The sequence below is a fragment of the Talpa occidentalis genome, unplaced genomic scaffold, assembly GCF_014898055.3.
Source record: "Talpa occidentalis isolate TD23 unplaced genomic scaffold, MPIMG_talOcc4v2.1 talOcc4.13, whole genome shotgun sequence".
NCBI lineage: Eukaryota > Metazoa > Chordata > Mammalia > Eulipotyphla > Talpidae > Talpa > Talpa occidentalis.
The window spans coordinates 87,207,885-87,230,523 of NW_023601322.1; the positions used below are offsets into that span (position 1 = coordinate 87,207,885).

Genomic DNA, 22,639 nt, shown 5'->3' on the forward strand with positions numbered 1-22,639 from the left:
ACAACAAAAACCATCTGCTTTTTGTCCTGACTGGACCCTGATGGCTACTCCCCTCCTGGGTTATATGGAGGTTGAGTCCAAGTAGCAGGGGGCTCATTCTAGGGGCAGCACTTTCCTGCCCACTACCTCCCTTCTCTGCTCCATGTGGTAGGTCATAACTTCTCTCTGAACCTATTGGTAATGTGTATATCTTAAACAAGTTAAGATAATCTTAAACAAGTTAAGATATGCAATGTGTTCATAGTTTTTTGTTAATTAGAACAAAACAAGTTCCTTGTTTTAAGAACTTGTTTAAGCATATTTTCTCTAAAATTGGGAGTGTGTGTTGACAGGCTGGGGGTGGGGAAGCGATGAGGGAGACATCTCCTTGATGAAGTCAGTCCCCTGTCTAGCCTCCCTCTCATTGCTGGGAGCCACCCTCTGGTCTAGCGATTAGGAAGGCCTTGCATTCTCTGCTGATATCTCTGAGGAACATTCTGTTCTCTTCCATGGGATATTCTTTTTTTTCAATTGTCCATATTCTTTTTTTTAATGTTTTATTTTATATAATTCTTACATCATTTTTCATCTTTGCACAATGCATGCATTGTCATTTTGGTTATATTCCCCATACAATTGTACCCCCCCTTATTTTGACTCTAGTCCTTTCTCTTCCACCCCTCTCTCCCCCCCCATAGTGTGTCTCTGGTTTATAGTTGCTTGTTGATTTTGATTTTCACTTTGCATTGATTAGTCTTTTTCCTGGTCTCTTATTTAAGTTTTCTAAATTCCTGCTATGAGAGAGACCATCTGGAATCTTTCTTTTTCTTTTTGACTTATTTCGCTGAGCATGATCCCTTCTAGCTCCATTCATGTTGCTGCAAACTGCATGCATTTTTCTTTTTTGATTGCTGAGTAATATTCCATTGTATATATATACCACTTTTAATCAGGGAAATGCAAATCAAAACTACCATGAGATACCATCTTATACCAGTGAGAATGGCACATATTAAAAAAACTAGCAACAACAAATGTTGGCAAGGATGTGGAGAAAAAGGAACTCTCCTGCACTGCTGGTGGGAGTGCAAACTGGTCCAACCACTATGGAGAGCTGTGTGGAGATTTCTGGACCTACTAAACATAGAGCTTCCATATGATCCAGCAATTCCACTCCTAGGTATTTACCCAAATGACACAGAAACATTAATTCCAAAGGGCACCTGCACCCCTATGTTTATAGCAGCACTATATACAATAGCTAAGCTATGGAAACAACCCAAATGCCCAAAAATAGATGACTAGGTCTTCCATGGGACATTCTTAGGATAATCGTTAAATGAGACCTGGGCCTCTGACATCACTAAGGATTGTCCTAGTTCTGAGACACTGATGGGAATAACAGATTCCACTGACCCCAGGTAAGACATACGAGGGTTGAGGGCCCATCCTAAATGACTGGGTGATCACTGCCTGAGGATACAGAAGGGGTCCCACAAACCCCATATATAGCATCGCTTTACTGCTCTGGGGTACATCTCTGAAATCCCAGTGTCCATCATCACCCTCCCATGTGCTCTGCCACACCCCGCTGTGTAGACACCTTCTTCATTCTGCTTCAGCTCCTACACCCCATTCCTGGTCGGAGTCACTGCAGCTCCTCCTCAGCTCCTGTTGGCTGTAGAAACCTATTAGCACAGCCTTGACCCTTCTCAACAGATGGGAAGAGGAAGAGGTCAAATAACTCCTTCACATGTGGGCTGGAAAGGATCCTCTGCAGATGTGGAATTAGAGAGAAGAGCAAGGTACAGGCCACGTATGAATGGATACAAATGCTGCTGATTTTTCTACATAATTCTTTGTGTTACATGGACTTGTAAGTTCCCCTTAAGACATTGCTTTACATACTAATCCTGTTAGGGTTTGAATGGAAAAAAAAAAGGGTAACATTGAAGCTAACAGGAAAAAAGTCAAGAACTCTTGATTTAATCTTGTTCATTTGGCTTCTTCACTCATTCATCTAGATAAACTGCTATATAGGTTAGCACCAGGGCTCTAAGTTGCAGTGGAGCTTGAGTTTTCAAGACTAAGGCATTTGCTCTTTTATTTGAAATCAACAATGGAAAGTCACTGAATGGACTGGAGCATAACATTGTAAGAAAAAAACATTAATTTCTAATTAACAAAAAACTATGAATACATTGTATATCTTAACTTGTTTAAGAATGAACAATAAAAAGTTGGGATGCTAATAGAAAAGCTGGTTTATATGTCAATGAAAGGCCTGCACCATTTGGAAAAATCTGCCTCAGTCTAACTTCCAGGCTATCCCAGTAGTCAATTAACAATCCTTTTTATACTCAGTATAAGGTGGGGTATAATAAAATGTAAGGCTTCTCTGGAATAGTTGGCCTCTTCCAAGGAAGAAAAAAATGTACATTATCCAAAATTCTTTTCCACATGTAAGGAGAGGACTATTAACCAAATACTTGGGCACTGGATTTTGGATAAGCACTTACAATGCTGTGTATTTACTACACAGATAAAGATGTAACAGGTCCTGCATTGTCAAGAAACAGTCTGGAGGGGCCTCCCTGGTGGCGCAAGAGGTTAAGACACAGCGCTATGAAGCTATCCATAGCCACTGCAGCATGAGTTCAACCCCCATCCAGGGAGCTACCCACATGGCACAGCAGACCTCTCCTGTCTCACCCACTGCTCCCTTCAGCAGTGTATTTCAGTCTGCCTGTTCTGTTCCCCACTCTGTCTCTGGTGAATCATCTCACCCCCCACACCTCTGGCCTGTACCCCAGTTCTTGTATGCATAAATAAATAAATCTTTTTTTAAAAAAAAAGAAAAGAAAAGGTTTGGAGAGCTCTTTGGTTGTATTAGCAGCACTGGCATCATCCAATAACAGGCATCAGACCCCTGTCTGTGGCATGTGACACAATTATCAAAAGATGAGACTATAGGGCCTCCCTGGTGGCGCAAGGGGTTAAGCACTGCACTATGAAGCAATCCGCAGCCTCTGCAGCACGAACTCAATCCCCAGTTGGCCAGGGAGAAACCCACATGGCGCAGCAGACCTCTCCTGTCTCTCCCGCTGCTCCCCTCAGCAGTGTATTTTGGTCAGTCTGCCTGGTCTATTCCCCACTCTGTCTCTGGTGGATCCTCTCACTCCCCGCATCTCTGGCCTGTACTCCAGCTTTTGTATGCATAAACAAATAAATATTTTTAAAAAAGATGAGACTATAATCAGAAGGATCACAGGAAATACAGAATGAGCACTATATTTGGGCTGCATTAACTTAGACAAGAGACAGGGAGAAAAACCCTTAGGTCACATTACCTTGAGTTTATGTAACATATTTAAAGACTTTTAATTGATATATTTCTTCATCTTTACAATATTACTCTGAGGTAGACAGGAGATCTGTAGTTTTACCCCCATTCTACAAAAACAAAATCAAAAGTTAGCAGGGTTAAATCCTATACACACAAAGTCTAGAGTGGGATGATGCTTTGGCTGAGCTGACTTAATCAGGGGTAACAAAATGAAGCTAATTCCATCTATTGTGACTGATGAAAATCAGTCACAGTAAGTGACTGTAAGTTGTACAAATTACACGTTGATGCAATTATACCAAGGAAAATGACATCTCAAATTTAATCCTCTGAGTGTCCGGCTGTAAAGATTAAGCTCTGGCTAGCCCTTCTTCTAGTTCCCTTTATTTGATGTATTCCCTTTGTGCTAAAGATTACCCCAAAACTGCTCTTCTCGTTTGACACCATTAATTTTGCTCATAAACTTTGGCTGCAAGAGGGCTTGACCCAACCATGCAATGATGGGCCTTGAGCACAGAGACTTCCTCCCGATCAGGCCTCCACACCTGTAGTCCTAGGGTGCTTCACAGATCCTACAATCTTGCACCTTTTGTGACACCCTAGAACTCAGCAGCCAGCAGGGCGAGGTGTGGAGTGGTAGGTGCTATGGAGAGAGGACGGGGAAGAAGAGACACATTTCTTGCCTTTAGAACATTTAACGTGGCTCATGAAATTCTGTGTTCCTAACTTTATAAAGCTTGCTTTTCTCTGACTTTTCTGTCTTCCAGAGAATATTATTTTCCTGGTTTCTGTTTCCTTGTCCTGACATGTTATTTGCTCATCACTCTTCCAAATACTGAACTAAATAGGCCTGAGAGTATTGCAAATCTGTATTTCCCTCAGAAAAGAATGTGTTCATTTAGCTGATGGTTTAATGTTCCACAGGTTTTCACAATAGACTAAAAGACTTTCTAACGTAGATTTGTTTTTACAAGGCATTTAAAGTCAATTTTGTGGTTTAATAGCCCAACATGAAGGGAAATCTCCCCCAGAAATACAGCAATGTTGGTGGAACCCCAGCAATCCCTTGGCAAACATGACAGTGTGGGGGGGAGGCCAGGATGCTGAGGAGGATGAGGGAGTGAAACACAGATAATAAAACGTGTGGTTTCCCAGACTCGCACAATTGAGAAATACAATTGTGAGCAAACAGGATGCTAATGAGCATGAGGAGGCCGACCTGGTGCTAGATTATGTGTTTCCGCAGCCATGCAGCGATCTTGGCACTGCGCTTTCTGTTTTTCAGATTTTCTTTCTTTATTGTCTGTAATTTGGCTTGAACTGTAAGCCGCTGGTGCTCCTCCAACATGTTACTGAAAAAACGTTGCAGCTGAAAGGAGAGAGAGACAGTCGGTCAGGGCAACCTAACTCCTGTTTAGACAAAATAACACGGAGTTCATGCCACATGGTTTTGCAAATGAGCAATGACAGTTGGAAGGATTGGAAATGTGTATCCCTAAATTGTGTGTCCCCTGGGGAGACTGTGACTGAGGGAATGTGATGAAGGCCACACCTGCCCCTAAGAATCAGATTGGCTAAAAGCTTCACAAAGCGGGGAGCTTTGTTTGTTTTATTCACTGGTCTATTTCTGAGGGATGTAATAGGTGCTCAATAAGACTTACTGAGTGCATATTGGATATCACACAAGATTTGAGGGCAGAGAGACAGTGAGACATTTTCTGGCCTCAAAAGAGACTTGTTAACTTCCAAAGCTCAAAACTGACATGTCACATGTGTCTTTACAAATGTTCTCCTTCTAAACCAGTATTACTGCATCAAAAAATATTTTTAAAAATTTTCAAAAAAAAGAAAGTTTATTTATTTCCAAACTGCATTGTCTCCTTAAATGTACAGCTGGTCTGATATGGGTCTGCTGAACAGTTTTACCTGCCCCCACTGAGTTGCACAACCATCCTGCCATACACGAAGTTCGTTCCTTCTTCTGTTTCTTTATTTCGGTTATTAGTAAAGTGCCATAGTGTGACATCCTTGCTGGTGTTTGGACTATATACGATTTCCCTCCTCAGTTATAGTCACTGCAGTTCTTCTACCACCGAAGCACCCATAAACCTCCACCTGAGTCCACTGTGCTTTCCATGTCCCTTCTCACCCTTCCCCCCTTGAAAGCCACAAATCTGTGATCAGTTTTCAAGGGTTGCTCTTAAAGTATGTCTTTGCCTGACTGTTGGGTTTCTCAGTATTCCACCTAGAAGTGACACCAAGTACATTTGTCTTTCTCCTTCCGGCTTATTTTGCTTAGTATAACTCCTTCCAGTTCCAGCCATGTTGCTGCAAATGGCATGAGTTAATCAAGAAAGAATACTTAGATGGTGGATTGATCCACTGGCCAATTCCTTTATTGAGTCAGCTCAAGCATTCAGCTATGGAAATGTGTTTCAATGTTACGTACGAGCCAGATCTCAACTGACTTGTAAGTTATATTCTGCAAGCCCATTTTGGCATCATAGATTAGAACTCAGAACACATGTTGTTATAAGACGATACCATGGCCATCCAGGTCACAAAAGGTCTCTTAAACCCTAATGCACTTGAACTTAAGTAGTCACAGGGCTGTCCAGCCTAAAGGCAATGTGAAAGAAAAGTGCAGTTCACAGAAAAAGCAGGTTGAGGAACTGGGAACAAAATTCCTACTCTCTCCCACTTGCTCACACATGCCAGGATGGGAACCCCCTATTCACACCCCGCACACCACTGCTTGGTGCTGTGTCTATGTGCCAGCAGCAGGCGGGGTGGAACTGGGGTCTGTGGGAGTGCCAGGGGGCCTTCATGTGAACTTGAGAGCATGAATGATGACAGACTTCAGCAGAGAGGAGCTGGAGATGCAGAGAGTATAGGGAAACTGTGCTGATAAGGAGGGAGGAGGGACTTGTGACTTTTTAATTTTCCCTTTTGATAATGACTTTTTTTAAAAAACATTTTCAGCTGCTTAATTTCTTTTTTTTTTTTTTTTAAGATTTATTTATTTATTTATACATGCACTGGGTACAGTCAGAAGTGCGGGAGGGTGAGAGAATTCACCAGAGCCAGAGCGGGGAGCAGAGCAGGCAGAAGGACCGAAGTACACTGCTGAGGGGAGCAGCCTGCGGCAGGAGAGGTCTGTGCGCCATGCGGGACCCTCCTCTGGTGGCCGGGGAGCAGCCGGGGATCAAACCGGCGCTGCAGAGGCCGCGGGCAGCTTCGCAACCCAGTACTCAACCGCTGCGCCACCGGTGGGGCTCTTGATAATGACTTTTGATATTATTGTGTGAACTGATATATTATAGTAGGACTGTCAGACATTAATATCTTTTTGACAAGTATAGCCATAGTAGCTAATTTGCTTGTTTTCCAATTTTGTAGTAAATTAACCACCACTGAATCCATGTTTGCCTTTTAAAAATAAACGATCAGTGACTAGCGTTTTGGAACTTGGCGGATTGCTGACGTTACACTTCACTCATTCATTGAGAGCAGAGCTGGGTTCATAGCGACAAAGATGAGCTTGATGCCCTGGGGAAAACAGCAACCAAGCTCAGTCTTGCTTGCCTGCCAGCATTTCTGGGCAAGTCCTTCATCTGTGCTCCATCTGATAAGTCAGGTCCCAGCAGCCCAGCCTCAGGCAGCCCCAAAATCTAACACCACAATTCCTTCGGGAATTTCAGTTCTTCCTCTCTCATTATATAGCTCCAGAAGTGACCACTTCTGCTTTTGTTATTTTGCTCAGGATTATATTACAGTTCTCTGTGATCTACATAGATAGATCACATACATATGTTTATTTTTTGGAGCAGTTATTTTCTTTTCTGCTCCTTTAAATAGGATTCCAGACCCTGGTGTTTAATCTGCACTCAGGTAAAGTTTTTTTTTAAAAATCAACTTTATCGAGACATAATTTATGCACAATTAACTATGTTCACTGAAAGTACACATATTGGTGGGTTCCACCATTGTGGAGACAGTGACACCACAGCTGTAATCGAGATTACAGTATGTTTTTCTTTCCAGCCTTTTCAGTCCATCTCTGCCTTGAGGGACTCTATATTTGTGTTTCCAGCAAATGCCTGGTTACCTTCACTCAGCATGAATATCTTAAGATTTGTCCATCTTACTATACAAACATTTCTTTTTTTATTGCAGAGTAATATGTCACTGTTTGGCTGTATTACATTTTCCTTATCACCTATTGATAGGCATTTGGATGGAGTTTAGTGTTGGCTCATGGGAATAAGGCTGTGATGAACATTCATGTATGGGGGGCATCAGTTTTGTGGGGATGTTGGTTTTAACTTCTCAAGTAAAACCCTAAAAGTGGAACTGTTATGTCACATGTATCTAACATTTTTATTTTATTTATCTTTTTAATAGAGGCATTTTTTTTATTTGTTTGTTTGTTTTGTTTATACATGCACTGGGTACAGTCAGAAGTGCGGGAGGGTGAGAAAATTCACCAGAGCCAGAGCGGGGAGCAGAGCAGGCAGAAGGACCAAAGTACACTGCTGAGGGGAGCAGCGGGCGGCAGGAGAGGTCTGCGCGCCATGTGGGACCCTCCTCTGGTGGCCGGGGAGCAGCCGGGGATCGAACCGGCGCTGCAGAGGCTGTGGGCAGCTTCGCAACCCAGCGCTCAACTGCTGCGCCACCGGGGAGGCCCTATCTAACATTTTTAAAAGCTGCCTATTTTCCAGAGTGGTTGTACCATGCTACATCCCACCAGAAGATTGAGAGTGAATGAGTCACTCCCCAACTCTGCTGGTATTTGGTATAGTGAATCTTTCTAAATTTAACCACCTGCTGGATGTTTAAAGGTTGGATTCATATCAGTCTTGTTTTACTTTGTATGAGCATGTGGAGTCATTTGCCTTTGCCCATCCATTTACTTTCTGGCTCTTCCTTTTCTTTCCACAATGACCCCTTCCTTATCCTGGGGCCTGTAATTTGGGCAGGACTGGCTCCAAAGTTGGCCTGGCTCCCAGGTTAGGGTCAGAGCATTGCATTCTGCCTGGCCACCTTGATGGGTCATATGACCCAAGCAGGCCCAACCAGAGTCCTTGCTTGGGGGCTAGACCTGTAAAGTGGGTGAGAAAGGATTCCTTCCTGTGTGACTGAGGATACTAAAGATCACCTGTGCCTGGACCTATGCTTGCTCCACAAGGAGAATTCCTGTGTAAGAGAAAATTCAGCCAGAGGAGGGCAGGGCCTGGCAATGACAAGTCCCAAGTTAGGTTCCAGAACACAGACGTGATTAAAACATAGTCTTCCGGGAGTTCATGCAGGACTAGCCACGCACTGATTTCTGAATATTGTGGTGAGAGCTCTTTAAACATATTCATAAGACAATTTGGGAGCACACAGGACAGGGTGTAAATCGCTTTGTTAAAAATTCCCAGAATAGCTCTTTGTAACAGAGTGATAATGGATGATTAGGCAGATGGAAGATAGAGTGTTTCTGAGACCTAGAAAATGTGAGACATCATCATCCCCAAAAGTACATAAGTGGTATAGCAAAGTGAGGGGAAAAGTATTTGGGAGTATCTGACTCACTTTTCCTCTGACACGTGGAGGTGATGTGGGCAAAACCAAAGCTAGAGAGCAAGGCAGGGGCCAGGTTAGGAGTGGTTTGGGATATTAATGAAAAGATTTTAAAATTCTCCTAAAATCTATGATGAGTTCCTGAGGCTTTGGGACTTGGTGACAACGGTGACAGCAACATGAAAGATTGGGTGGAGGGCAGACAAGCCTGGCCGGGTCTCTTGCAGTGATTTGGTGAGCCAGGGGAACCCAGCACTCTGTGACCAAGGAGGGCTGCCTATTTCAGGAACAAGATCTGATCAAATAACCTGTTCTGCCCAGCAATAACAGCACAGAATAGAATAACCCTGGAGCACAGAATGTAATAATTGAGAGAAGTGCGTTATTTTTGACTTAGTAACTCCAATGTCCACAAAAGGTGGCTTCCGAATCATAAATCACAGCAGGTAAAGTACTTACCTCCATGATCTGTAAATCTGTACTTATGCTTCTCCCTATTATATACATCAGGGTAACCAATGACTGTGATCCATACCTACAAAAGAACAAGATGCTGATCAGGGAAGAGAATATTGAACGAGATAAAGGTACATTTGAAATAGCAGATAAATGCTAAGTGTATGGCCCCTATTAATACCTGTCTGGGCAAATTTAAGAGAAACCAGCCATGAAGTAGTCTAGCCACATCTTTTAACAGAAAATCTATTATTTAGAAAATTCTAGTATTACTAAAAAAGCATTTATGAGTACTAATTTGTGTAACAAATGCATTTAAAGGTTTTACTCAATTGTAGAAAGCAGTTAAAACAAGGATACCTGTTTCTATCTTTTTAAATGAGGTGATTAGGCTGGAAGTCACAATTAAGAACATTTATACCGGAGTCAATAGATATGCAAATTAGTCCCTTCAGGCAACTGGCAGTTCATCAATTTCAGTAACTCAAATTGCCATACCCTTAAAGCTTCTTCAAAATTTTGTATTTGCCTATGCTTCTTGGAGAGAGGACCCCTGTTTTCTGAATTCTCACATGTGGGTCATCACTGAAGGCAGAGGACTCGGAACTTCCCCTTTAGCTTAGTGCCCTTGAATATACAATCAGAGTTGTTGAAAATAAAGTCATGAAGCATTGCTATGGAGAAAAAGCAGATACATACCTGCCTAAAGCGTTGCTGTAGTAGAAAAATGATAAAGACTTTGGGATGCATTAAAAAAGAAAGAAAATTAAAATAGAGTTAATATAGTGGACTGAGCAAGAAATGATTGAACTGCCTTGATTATTAATACCTGTAATCAATTTACTTCAAAAATATATACTTGAAATTAGAAATTGTGAGTCTGGGTTGTTGTGATCCACAGGGAGGTGAGCGCCGAGGACACTGAAGTTCTTAAGTTCCCAGCTGCAAGGGAAGCTGTGTGTACTTGAGCACAGGAGAGAATAAGAGACAGTCTACATGTAACTCAGGCAAGCAAACCTATTTCTAAGGGGAAAGAGGAAATAGTTCTCCATTTTTATTGGCCAGGTAATCAAAGCCCGTAAGATGACTCAAGAAAGCTGGCAAAAATTGCGAAGAAACCAAAGTTTAAAAAAGCAGAAAACAGGAAAATGATGTAGAGGGCTAATTGCGTGATTTTCTATCAGATACGGGAGGCTGGTTACTGGGAGAGGAAGGGTAGGCTTGACTTGACCTTGGATAACCTTTAAATTGTAAAAATGAGGAGTAACATATAGTGAGAAGCATTGTTCTGAGATTGAACGAAATAATGTAGGTTGAAGCATTTATCAAATACCTGGCACACACACTGTCTCCCAAGCTTCAAGATGGAATATTCTTGAGTTAGAGATGATTTATCACTCTTGTTGTGATAGCAATTGTTTAAAAATTTTACTGAACAAAAATAAGTACATTAGAAATATTTTAATACATTCTAGTTAACATAAAAATAAGAGCCAGTGGGTGTGAGTACAGTTACCCTTTAAAAAATGGGTAACATCTGAAAAGGGGCAGATATCCAAGATCTATAAAGAACTCATACAAGGGGCCTCCCCGGTGGCACAAGGGGTTAAGTCTCAGCACTGTGAAACTATCTGCAGCCACTACAGCATGAGTTCCATCCCCGACCAGGGAGCTGACCCACTTGGCACAGCAGACCTCTCCTAACTCGCCCGCTGCTCCCCTCAGCAGTGTATTTCATAGATCTGACTGTTCTGCTCCCCACTCTGTCTCACCCCCCAGCACCTCTGCCCTACACCCCAGCTCTTGTATGCATAAATAAATCTTAAAAAAAAAAACATAAAATACATGAAGGAAATATAGGTGAAACACTACGGGATATGCACATCAAAGACATCTTTACAGACACATCACCCAAAGCAGTGATAGTGAAGGCAAAGATAAACAGCTGGGACTACATCAAATTAAAGAGCTTCTGCACAGCAAAAGAGACAATAAAAAAAACAAAGAGAAACCCCACCAACTGGGAGAACATTTTTGCACACAACACTAATGATAAAGGACTGATCACAAAAATCTGCAAAGAGCTGATGAGACTCAACAACAACAAAGAAAATAATCCAGTCAAAAAATGGGCAGAAGAGCTAAAAAGAAACTTCTCTGAAGAGGAAATGCAAATGGCCAACAGGCATATGAAAAAATGTTCAACATCACTTGTCATCAGGGAAATGCAAATCAAAACTACCATGAGATACCATCTCACACCAGTGAGAATGGCACATATTAAAAAAACTAGCAACAGCAAATGTTGGCGAGGGTGTGGAGAAAAAGGAACTCTTCTGCACTGTTGGTGGGAGTGCAAACTGGTCCAACCACTATGGAGAGCTGTGTGGAGATTTCTGGACCTACTAAACATAGAGCTTCCATATGATCCAGCAATTCCACTCCTAGGTATTTACCCAAAGGCCACAGAAACATCAATTCCAAAGAACACCTGCACCCCTATGTTTATGGCAGCACTATTTACAATAGCTAAGCTTTGGAAACAGCCCAAATGCCCAAGAATAGATGACTGGATCAAGAAGATGTAGTACATATATATCATGGAATATTACTCAGCATTCAAAAATGATAGACACATGCAATTTGCAGTAACATGGGTGGCGCTGGAAGGGATCATGCTCAGTGAAATAAGCCAGAAAGAAAAAGAAAAATACCAGATGGTCTCACTCATAGCAGGAATCTAGAAAACTTAAATAAGGGACCAGGAAAATGAATAACAATAAGAAAGTGAAAATCAAAATCAACAAAAATCTATGAAGCAGAGACACTTTTGGGGGGGTGGGTGGCGGGAGGGGAGGGATTGGGGTCAAAATGGGGGGGTTGAAATTGTATGGGGAATATAAAAATAAAATTTATTATTAAAAAAATAAAGTAAAAGAAAGAAAAAAGTATAAGAAAAGGTGTAACAGGAAAAAAAAAAAAACCTCACACAAAATAAAAACAAATAACCCAATCAAAAAATGTGCAGAAGAACTATACAGGCACTTCTTCAGAGAACATATACAGAAGTACAAGAGGAACAATGAAAACATGTTCATTATCATTTATCATCAGGGAAATGCAAATGAAAACTACTGTGTCACTCCTGTGAGAACAGCTCATATCAAAATGACCAGAAACAGCCAGTGTTTAGGAGAATGTGGGAAAACAGGAAACCTCAAGTGGGATATAGACTGGTCCAGTCCCTATGGAGGTTTCTCAAAATATTAAAATAGATTTACCATATGATCCAATAATTCCACTTCTAGGTATCTACTCAAAGAACGCGAAAACACTAATATGAAGGGATATATGCACTCCTATGTTCATTGTAGCACTATTCACAGTAGCCAAAGTATGAAAACAACCTAAGTGTCCCAGGACAGATGAATAGAGTAGGTAGATGTGAGTGTTCCATTCCACATAATGAAGTAATACTCAGCTATTTAAAAAAAATACGAACTCTTGCCGTTCGCAACAACAGGGATGTAACTGGAGGTGATTATACTAAGTAAAATAAGTCAGAAGGAGAAAGACAAATACTGAATGGAATATTCCTCAACTGAAAAAAGAAGGGTAACATACAACACTACTCTGGACACAGTGATCGGGTACTCTCCACTGCTTGCCTCCTGCCTCTCTCTTTTCTCCATTTCCCTCCCTCCTTACATCCCCATGCCAGGTTTCCTGAGGCAAGCACAGGCCCCAAGGCATCAGTTCTACCTGGGAAAAGGGTGGAAAGGAGTCTCAAGTCCTTGGGAAGAGATGCCACTGCAATAGGGTCTCAGCTCCCCTGTGCTCCAATTTAACCCTTTCAACTCTGTACTCCCCATCATGAAATACAAGAGTAGCAGTGAAAATTTCAAGGCAAGGACTTTAGACCATATGCCAGTATTTGCTGAAGAGATCCAGTGTTTGGTGAAGAAGAGGGCTAATATTCGTTTTAGACCAGTTGGGTTTTGAAACTGATGACACCTTATGTTCTATATTCTATTCTAACTAGAATTTTTCTGCAGATGGTGAAGCCCACATTGTTTAAAGAAAGTCAAAGGCAACTTGACAAAGAAGATAAGGACAGAGATATTGTTTCTAGGACATAAAAGTGAGTGTCTTAAAAATCCCTGCTTTCATCTCTGTCCACAAAGTCTTTTGCAGGCTTTTCCACATGCCAGTACATACTGTTTTTTCTGTGACCTGGAAGATGCTTTATGGTCAGTGGACATTCCCAAACTGGTACTTAAAAGATCAACAGTGTTGGTCCAACAGTGAACTCATCACCCCACAGTGTCCTGGAAGATGCAGGGTCAAGCCAATTAAATATTCCAAAATATAGTTTGAGACTAGAAAGGAGAGTGCTCAACTGGTATTGGCAGTGTTCTCCACTCTGACACTGCCAGCTCCATCTGCTCCTGTCCAGGGCCCTGTGCTCTGACCAGCCTCCTTCTCAGTCATTCTATGTACAAAAACCTGGCCTGTTCAAATCCCACTCCAGTCCTGTTCTTCCCTTTGAAACCCCAAAGCCTCCCCATCTCTACAGCATTTACCAGATACCACACCTGATTACTTTCTATCACCACTAATAGCTTGAACTTTCTGTACCTTGGTATAAAAGACCCAGAACTTTCAGTTACTAGAAAGAATCTTAGAGCCCACCATATACAATGTCTCTTACTTTGTAGACTGGGAATATGAGTCCTAAATGCTAACTAAATAGGCAAGTAATAAATAGATGCTCTTCAAGTTTTTAGTTCCAGAGGAAAACGCTGAAGAATTTCATTTCTCATCTTTCTCCCCAGTACAAGAGATCTAATGACAAATGTTTATGTTTATATTAGCATATAAAGTACATGGCAGGATTACAGCAATAAGATGCTGGCAAAGTATATGGAAAACTCTAGATTTTCTTCTGCAGGGCTTCTTGGAGCCTTTACTATGCTAACATATACTGTGAATTTGCAAAGGCAGAGGTTGAAGCAGACAAAATGCATGGGGCTATTGTCTCCCTTGTCAAAAGAAGGCTTACCCACGTCTTCGTGAATTATGCTGAGTGGAATACACTGCAGGAACACTATTATAGTGCTAGCTTGCCAATGAGCAGTTATATTTAAGTAAATGCAGAGGAAATTCTTTCACATAATTAATATTAAATTTAATAAGCATTTGTTTACTTATATTTCTACATTTCATCATTATATGAAGACTAGTAAAATATTCATATTAAATATAACTTCAATATATGATTACATATGCTAATATACAAAGAATTAAACATTCCTGCGCCTCTTAATGTACATAATATTTTTATTATTAATTCGTACTTTTATTTCCTTCTAACAATTCATAAATAATCTTTTTTTTAAAGATTTATTTATTTATTTATACAAGCACTGGGTACAGTCAGAAGCACAGGAGGGTGAGAGAATTCACCAGAGCCAGAGCAGAGAGCAGAACAGGCAGACTGACGAAGTACACTGCTGAGGGGAGCAGCGGTCGTGTCAGCAGAGGTCTGCGCACCATGTGGGACCCTCGCTGGCAGTCGGGGATCAAGCCAGCACTGCAGAGGCTGCAGGCAGCTTCACAGCCCAGCACTCAACCACTGCACCACCAGGGAGGCCCCATAAATAATCTTAATGTCTAGTCAAACAACGTTGTTAGCAAAATCCAGCAAGAATGGCTAATATAAATCAAACCTTAAAATAATGTAAATATTTATGTATTATAAATGCAATATATGTAGAAAACAAATTTGTTTGAGTTTGAAAGATTTTTTTGTGGCAGAATGTGGCAGAGGAGTGAAAGGGGATGAATTTACCACAAGTAGAAAGGCATCTATTTTATGAGCATGATATTTTGTTGATAAAGGATAAAAAGACCTAAGTCTTGGTTAAAAGATCATGCATTTTGATTCTAGAAATTCCTTGGAGGTAATAAGATTGGCATCAACTTCAGGAGTATGACATTTTGTTGATAAAAGATAAAAATATTCAAGCCATGGCTAAAAGTTCATGCATTTAAAATCCTAGGAATTTCTTGGGGATAATGTTTTTTTCAAAAACCTGCTGCTTCTATGCTCTTATTTATTAAAGTTGTGCAATCTTGTACATAAACTGCTAGACAATGAATTTCTAGAAAGTGTTGCCAATATGTTCCTATTCTCTAAATGCAGACAGAATGTTCTGAGGAATAAAAATTAAAACACACTTAAGATCATTTCAATTTAAGAACAACCTTTCCCAGGGGTTTCTTGAAGCCATTTGAGGATTTAATTGGCACACGCCCTGTGGATGGTGCAAGAGAGGAAATAAAAAATTGAGGGGCCATTAACCCTTTAGAGCAGTGTTTTCGTGTTGAACTCTGCAGTCATGGAAACGTGCTATACCTGAGCTGTCTGACACAGTAGCTGCACACTTAAAACAGGGTTAGATGACTTCAGAACTGAATTTTAATTTTTATTGAATTAATTTAAATTTATTTTTATTTATTTATTTTTTTTATTATTTTTTTTTAATAGAGGCATGTTTTATTTATTTGTTTGCTTGTTTGTTTGTTTTTGTTTATACATGCCCTGGGTACAGTCAGAAGCGCGGGAGGGTGAGAGAATTCACCAGAGCCAGAGCGGGGAGCAGAGCAGGCAGAAGGACCGAAGTACACTGCTGAGGCGAGCAGCGGGCGGCAGGAGAGGTCTGCGCGCCATGTGGGACCCTCCTCCGGTGGCCTGGGAGCAGCCGGGGATCGAACCAGCGCTGCAGAGGCTGCGGGCAGCTTTGCAACTCAGCGCTCAACCGCTGCGCCACTGGGGAGGCCCTTAATTTAAATTTAAACACCCATGTTAGCTAGTAGCTATCATATTGAGCAATGCAGCCTTACATACTTATTAAATGCATTGTCAACTGTGAAACTGTATCAAGTTCACCTGGAGATCTAGTGAAAGGTTCTGACTTCTTGCCCTTTCTAGTAGGTTCTGCTGTTAAAGGAATAGTAGATTTGGGAGGCTTTAGATTCACTGGCCACTCCTGTTGATCCTGAAGCCCTGCTACACCTGAGAGATGTGCACTGTGCTTAGGCGCCCCTGTCTGAGTGAGGACATGGCGCAGGGCTGACAGGCACTGTGCCACTTTGGGCCACAGCAGTATGAACAACACTTAACCTTTACAAGGGCACACCAAATGCGAGGACTACCACAGACTATCCTGGAAAGTAACTGCGCACCTGTGTGTACCAGAAGGAAGGAAGAATGTGACAGCTTTGGTGCCTTGAGGCAAATCATGGCATATTTCTTAAAATTGCTGTTCTCTCCACATTTTAATTCCAAAGTTGCTACTAGACAGCTCAGCAGGAAGGTGTGGGAGAAGATGGTCAAGGACTGTAGCTGAAGTGACTATCTTTGGGTAAAATGACCACAGCAGCAGAGGTTCACAGCCCAGGCAAACTCAGGCACATCCAGGTAGAGAGAGCAGAAACTAACAGGCAACACTATAAGGCTGGAAACTCTGGAACAAGGGGACCTGTGTAAATAATTCTCATTTATAATCCAACTCCCAAATTCTAGCAGGAAGTAGAATCTGTGAGGGAAGGTGTTATCTTTAAAAACTAAAGCAAAAATGGCAGACACCATTTAGGGATCTCTGAAAATTTAAGGAACTCACAAGACCCTCTGAAGCAATGACCCTGGAATGGTACATAATTTAAATCAGGAGATAAGGATGATTTTTTTCAATATGTGAGTAAGTGCTGAGTCTTCCACTGAAGAGCCTAAAAATGATGCTGAACAAATAAGCTTTTATCTACACATTTAAAATTTCTGACTTGGGCCTCCCTGGTGGTGCAGGTGGTTGAACGCAGCGCTGTGAAGTTGTCAGCAGCCTCTGCAGTGCTGGTTCCATCCCCGCCATCCGTGGATATACACACGGTGCAGCAGATTTCTCCTGTCTTGCCTGCTGCTCCCCTCAGCAGTGTATTTCAGTTGATCTGCCTGTTCTGTTCCCCGCTCTGTCTCTGGTGAATCCTCTCACCCTCTAAGCACCTGGCCTGTACCCCAGTTCTTGTATAAATAAATAAATATTTAAAAAAAATTAAAAAATAAAATAAAACTTTTGATTTGGAAGCAGATTTTTGGTCTCATAAAGTGTTCAATAAATGTTTACAAAAGAGAAACATTCCATTATTTTGTTCTATAAGAGTCACTTTCACATTCTAAATTCTTCTAGATTTAGAATTTTTCTAATTTGAATTTAGAAATCTTGTAATTTCAAAATGCTTCTATATTTCTAAATTATTCTAAACATGTATTTTCTGTTTCCAAGGAATAAACTTAGTTTACAAAAGTAAGTTCCAACTTTACAGATGGAAAGAAACTGAACGGTTGGCTACTTTGTATCTGTCAACTGTAACAGTATGTGAATACTTGTAGAACATATTATTCTAGGCTTTTCAGATTACATGGTTAAGTAATGTTCTAGAAAAAGCAGTAACCAATGGCATACTGCCTGGTTTTTGCATGTTGACGCGTATTTTACCCAACAGAGGGTCTAGGAAGCAAGATTTAACTTTAAAAGGTGAGAAATTAAAAAGCTTAAGAAAATGGAAACCAATTACATAAAGTCAATTTGACAAATGAAAGTCAAGAACAATATCCAGGCTGCTATAACAATGGTTTCATAAAATAAACAAATGAATGATGTATATTCATGCCAAATAACATGAACTTGCTCTAATCTGTGTCTTAGAAGATTAGATTCTTTCTTGGTGGGCACAATGGGGAAAATGAGGTTGATAACTATTCTATGCAAATCTATTTTCATGCAGAAAGCCAAAATTGAGGATGAATGACCTTTTCTTTCACAGTACAGCCATTTTTCGGGGAGACTAAGTGCAGAAAATTAATCACTTTTTTTATTAATGCAAAGAACTTTTGTGACCTATCCTGACTAAAGCCAAGCTTTGAACACCAAACCTCACATTTCCTCTTACCTTTCACTCACAGCCTGCCAGTTGTTGACTAAAAAATCTTTTGCGATGTACCGACCAACTTCAGATGTTGCCACAGCTTCAATTATATTTGTTTCATTAAAAGTCAGTGGGGATGCGGTGATGGCATATTCCATGTATCTGCAAAAGTGCATTTGCAGAAAATAAATATGTAAAAAGTGCCCAATATAAAGAGTTAATTTAAATAAGTGAAATTAAAATCCCCTAGGGGGGTCTCCCTGGCAGCACGAGGGTTAAAGACAGCGCTATCAAGCTATCACCAGCCACTGCAGCAACAACCCGAGTTCAATCCCCGACCCCTGGATGGCCAGTGAGCAACCCACATGGCACAGCAGACCTCTCCTGCCTTGCCTGCTGCTCCCCTCAGCAGTGTATTTCAGTAGATCTGCTTGTTCTGCTCCCCACTCTGGTGAATCCTCTTGTCCCCTGCACCTCTGGCTTACACCCCGGTTCTTATATGCATAAATAAATCTTTAAATAAAATAAAATCCCCTAGGGCTCTAAGTTCGTGATGTGCAAGTATACTTTTCTATTAGCCATTTCTCTTTTTCTCCCTTTGGTTTAATGGTTTTCTGTACCAGGAGCTTTAGAGGTAAAGTTGTCAATAATCACCTGTTAAGTATCCACGGATCTTTACTGCAGCTCATGGCATAAGCAAGTTGAAGCCTCTCTTCTTCCTTTGTCTTATTATTGTAGACATTTAACAAAAAGTCCCATTCTTTATCATTTCCCAAGGCAATGCCGTAACATAAAATCACATTTTTAATCGGATAAGGTATTCTGTAAGGTATAACATACAATAATATTTCTCATAGTGTTTGAGTTATATGTTCACCTAGGTTGCCATATACTTCAAAGTCTAAATCTGGAAGAAAACCTTTGAGATCTCAGATATAAAGTTCAAAAAGTAAGAATCCAGGAAAGGAAATGTGGAAACTGCCATTAGCATTAATGTCATGAGAACAGATCATTAACTCTTTTTAACAACTAAGGAGTTTTAACAGAGAAGTAAATTAGAATAGTACAAACAGTGTATGTTGATAATTAAGTTTGGTCTCATATCTTATTACCACATTTCCTAAGAGTCCATCGGAGCTGATATATTAAAGGTGAATATAATAAAGCAAATTTATAGGGTCTTAGTCTCAGCTCTCGGTGGGAATGCAATCTCATAGAGAAAGGTGCTTTGAAGTAGTAATGAATAGAACAATAGTGATCGTTAGGAACAACCTAAATAAGATTCAAAATAAGCATAAGGGCTTATTAGGGAATCAGGGGCAATGAAAGGTCTTATGAGACAATTCACTGTATAAACTCTGTCCTCTCATTCTGCAAAGACCTACAATTAGACAGTTGTATAAAGAAAGATATTTGAAAGAAACAGTAGGAGATACAGGTTAACCAAGAGAAAACAAATCAGTTACTCCCAGAGTGAGCATGTCAAGTAAGGTTAAAAAAAAAACAAAAAAACTTGTCAGTGCTGAAATTGGGCAAAAATAAAGGCAGTTACAACATCATTCTTACTCATTCTCTGGATGGTTCACCCATTTTCTGAAGAGGTCTCTTGAAAGTTGAAGACAGTCTTCAAGTCCCAACCAACAGGCAGTTCCAAAAAGTTTCTCCAGTGATATTCTTGAAGGGAAAGTCAAAGAAAAATATTTTGTTTTGTATTACTGCATTTAATTATTTTTGCTTTCAAGAATATGTATTTCTATTGATTTTTTAAAAGATTTATTTATTTATGCATACACAAACTGGGGTACAGGCCAGAGGTAGGGGGGGTGAGAGGATTCACCAGAGACAGAGTGGAGATCTACTGAAATGCACTGCTGAGGGCAGCAGCAGGAGAGACAGAAGAGGTCTGCTGCACCATGTGCGTAGCTCCCTAGCTCCCTGGCCGGCTGGAGATCCAACTCCCGCTGCAGCAGAGGTTGTGGATAGCTTCACAAGTGCTGTACTTAACCTTTTGCGCCACCACGGAGGCCCATATTTCTGTTGATTTTTAATGACCTATATCTGAAATGTATATGATGTTATAGTGCAATGCTACTATGTTATTTAAATAAAAAAATTTAATTAAGAAAAGAATACGTATTTCATAAAAGTGTGCATATTTAAAACATCCATTCAATAACATTAGGTTTGTTTAAAAATTGGCTTTTGTGGATGACAAACGTATTGAAGATGCAGAGAAATATTTGCTGAGAGATTCTCAGGCACCAAATAAGCTCCTAAGACTGGTATTTTTTTGAAAGTTAGAAATAAATTACTGCCAACTTTCATCTTTCTAAAACACATAGGGGAGTGTACACATTCTGCATCTGTTATCAATTTATTTTTCTTCCCTTTTACAATAATTGCTTTATGGATTTTAAAAAATGACTTTTGAGTATCTGATCTAATACACTTTGAAAAGTTCTTTCCCTGGACATGAAAACAAGAGGGAATGGTTTATTTCTCCCCTGGAGCTTTGCTTCAGCTTCTGTTTCTTCCTCTATTCCTCCTGGCTAACATAATCATGTCCACGAAAAAAATTGGTACTTTTGTTTTGTTTTTCTAGCTGAGCAGAGGTACACATTATGGTTCAAAACAAAATATATTCAAAGAAATACAACAAAGAACAATAATAAACCCAGATGAATGGCCCCTTGAGAGGCAGATGCGTGCACTTAGAGTTTGCAGTCAGAAGTAAAGGAATGCAAACTGGCATAAGATTTCCAGAAAATATAAGAACCAAATTTCCATTGCTCCACCCTCCAGTTTAAACCCAACCAGAGGTGATCTTCTAATAAGCAGAAGTGGATTGTCCAGGGGTGGAGGCCCCATGAGAGATAGTTCTGGGCATTCACTGTACTCACTCCTTTTTCCTACCTATTGCCAAGTTGGTTTCAGCAAGGGGGTGTTCTCTGGAAGCAAAGACTAACTCTCCATGGTGAAGAAGAACTAGGCTAGGAGTGCTACAAAAAGCAGGTCTCAGGCCTCTCTGGTGGCCTAGGTAGGGGTTAAGTCTCAGCGCTATCAACACTATGAGCTGAGTTTGATCCCTGGCCTGGAAGCTGACCCATATGGCGCAGCAGACCTCTCCTGTCTCACCTGCTGCTCCCCTCAGCAGTGTATTTCAGTCCATCTGCCTGTTCTGTTCCCCACTCTGTCTCTGATGAACCCTCTCACCCCCTGCACCTCTGGCCTACACCCCAGTTCTTCTATGCAAATAACTAAATTAGCCATTCTGAGTCTTTAAAAAAAAATCAGGTCTCCTCAGCATGATAGAGCTGAGTTGTGGCTGTTAAGCTAGATGAGGTTGAGTACACTTTTGCCTTCCATTCATTCACACAACTTCCTTATCCACTTAACACCTTCGTCTAGTTGTCCATCCAATTCTATGTCCTCCAGTCACACAACCTGGCACTAAAATCTCTCCCCTCAGGAGACTCTTGAGAGAGAATAATCACATTTTGCACTTCTTACTTGGTCTAATTGATTTCAGCTTGATGTTGACTGAAGCTGTAAATATAAACCCTGTACTGTTTTTTGTTACAAATTCTCTCTCTAAATCCAGGCACCCAAACTACACGCCCAAACCCGGGGTCATAGGGATGCCAGTGGCACCACCACCCTATATTGCCTTTTACCCTCTTCCTAGATCATCATGTCTCACCAAACCAATGCTGTGAAAACCATTTGTCATATTTTCTCTGCTCACACACCAGTGACTGATATACTTCACTGTCAACCTACCTAATCATATTTACATCACAGTAGGATTTCTGTTACTAATAATACACAGAGGAAACTTTTTTCCCATTTGGCTCTCCCATGCTCTTTAATTCATTGGTATAAGATGACTTTATTTAGCATTACCCGTCATAAATAGTAAGACACTCAATTTCAATCACTAGCCAGAAATCTGAAAATACAGAGTACATGTATGTGCTTTGCAGGTAAATTAAAAAGATCTCAGGTTATTATTTCCCTAGTAGGGTATATGTAGCTCACCAATCCTAAAGCTAATGTTCTCACTGGCATACAAAATCTCTCTTAAATAGGTCTTAAGTTCTTAGTTTACCAATGGAAACCAACATATGAATATGAACCATTTTATTCAACTGCTCAAAAGAATACTTACAGAGCTAAATAGTCATCTTGCAGGGCTGCCACATTTTCACGAATTATAGATGAATAAGTATTCCATATTGGGATAAGTTTCTTTAATAGATACTTCTAAAAATGGTAACAAAAATATACCATTAGTTCTGGTTCACAACA

The 22,639-nt window shown here is 40.6% G+C and overlaps 1 protein-coding gene across 1 annotated transcript in view; it reads right to left on the minus strand.

Moving 5' to 3' along the window:
- Window positions 1–2,219: 2,219 nt before the first annotated feature.
- Window positions 2,220–22,639, minus strand: part of LVRN (laeverin) — a 74,372-nt gene continuing 53,952 nt past the window's right edge. Inside the window, 6 exon segments of the mRNA XM_037509486.2 lie at window positions 2,220–4,694; window positions 9,350–9,425; window positions 18,356–18,493; window positions 18,986–19,153; window positions 19,898–20,005; window positions 22,500–22,594. Coding sequence (XP_037365383.1) covers window positions 4,551–4,694; window positions 9,350–9,425; window positions 18,356–18,493; window positions 18,986–19,153; window positions 19,898–20,005; window positions 22,500–22,594 — 729 coding nt within the window. The 3' untranslated portion in view covers window positions 2,220–4,550.